This window comes from Arachis ipaensis, chromosome B10, assembly GCF_000816755.2.
Source record: "Arachis ipaensis cultivar K30076 chromosome B10, Araip1.1, whole genome shotgun sequence".
Lineage (NCBI taxonomy): Eukaryota > Viridiplantae > Streptophyta > Magnoliopsida > Fabales > Fabaceae > Arachis > Arachis ipaensis.
The window spans coordinates 25,546,453-25,547,230 of NC_029794.2; the positions used below are offsets into that span (position 1 = coordinate 25,546,453).

Consider the following 778-nt stretch of genomic DNA (forward strand, 5'->3'; position numbering starts at 1 on the left):
CATGGACTTGAAAATTGTTAGTTTGAAAGATGCATTGTAAGGCAACAGGGACACACTAACATAATAATTGTGACGTTTTGTCATTTATTGAAATAGAGGAATCTACTTATTACAACATTTTTCAAATAATGATAATAATACACTTGTTTCACTCTGACCCCATCCAAACTAGTGAATCTAGTTAGTTTCTATAATCAATAGAAATTAAATTGAAGAAATCATATACGCTAAAGCTAAGCAACATGGAGATGGACTATTTCTCCAAACTCAAACCTCCTAGTTTCATTGTAGAAAGTTTTGTGCTTGTTAGGCCAATAAGTTAACCAAATCCAACCCCTTATCTCCCACTCCATAGTTTTCCCAATAGCATCTTTCTCCACTTTCCATAACACTTTATCTCCATATTCATCACCAGCAAAAATAACACCTCCTTGCCTAGTGAACGGTCTATAAGCTCTAGAGTACCGGTTCTTGAACCATGACTTAGGGTTAATCAGAGCGAATTTCGAAGGCTTGGACGAAAAAACCTCCTTACCATCCATGCTATCGTGAAGGAACCAATTTAAATTGGCGCTGTAGCCGTAAATGGATTCCTCAAATTTCCATGGCTTTAAACTAACGGTCATGGATTCGCCGGCGGATACCTTGAGCCCCAAGGGATTTGGTGGGTCAAATGAGGCTTCTATGTTTTTTTCCGTACCAATTTCTCTTGTTGGATTATCTGAGGATTTTCCAACGGAGACACTTAATACTTGGGTTTGTAGAGTTGGTGTGAGTT

General features: G+C 38.0%; 1 protein-coding gene across 1 annotated transcript in view; it reads right to left on the reverse strand.

Moving 5' to 3' along the window:
- Positions 69-778, reverse strand: part of LOC107620363 — a 3,557-nt gene continuing 2,847 nt past the window's right edge. Inside the window, exon 2 of the mRNA XM_016322535.2 lies at positions 69-777. Within this exon, the coding sequence (XP_016178021.1) occupies positions 234-777 (544 nt within the window). The 3' untranslated portion in view covers positions 69-233. The remainder of the gene's footprint in view (position 778) is intronic.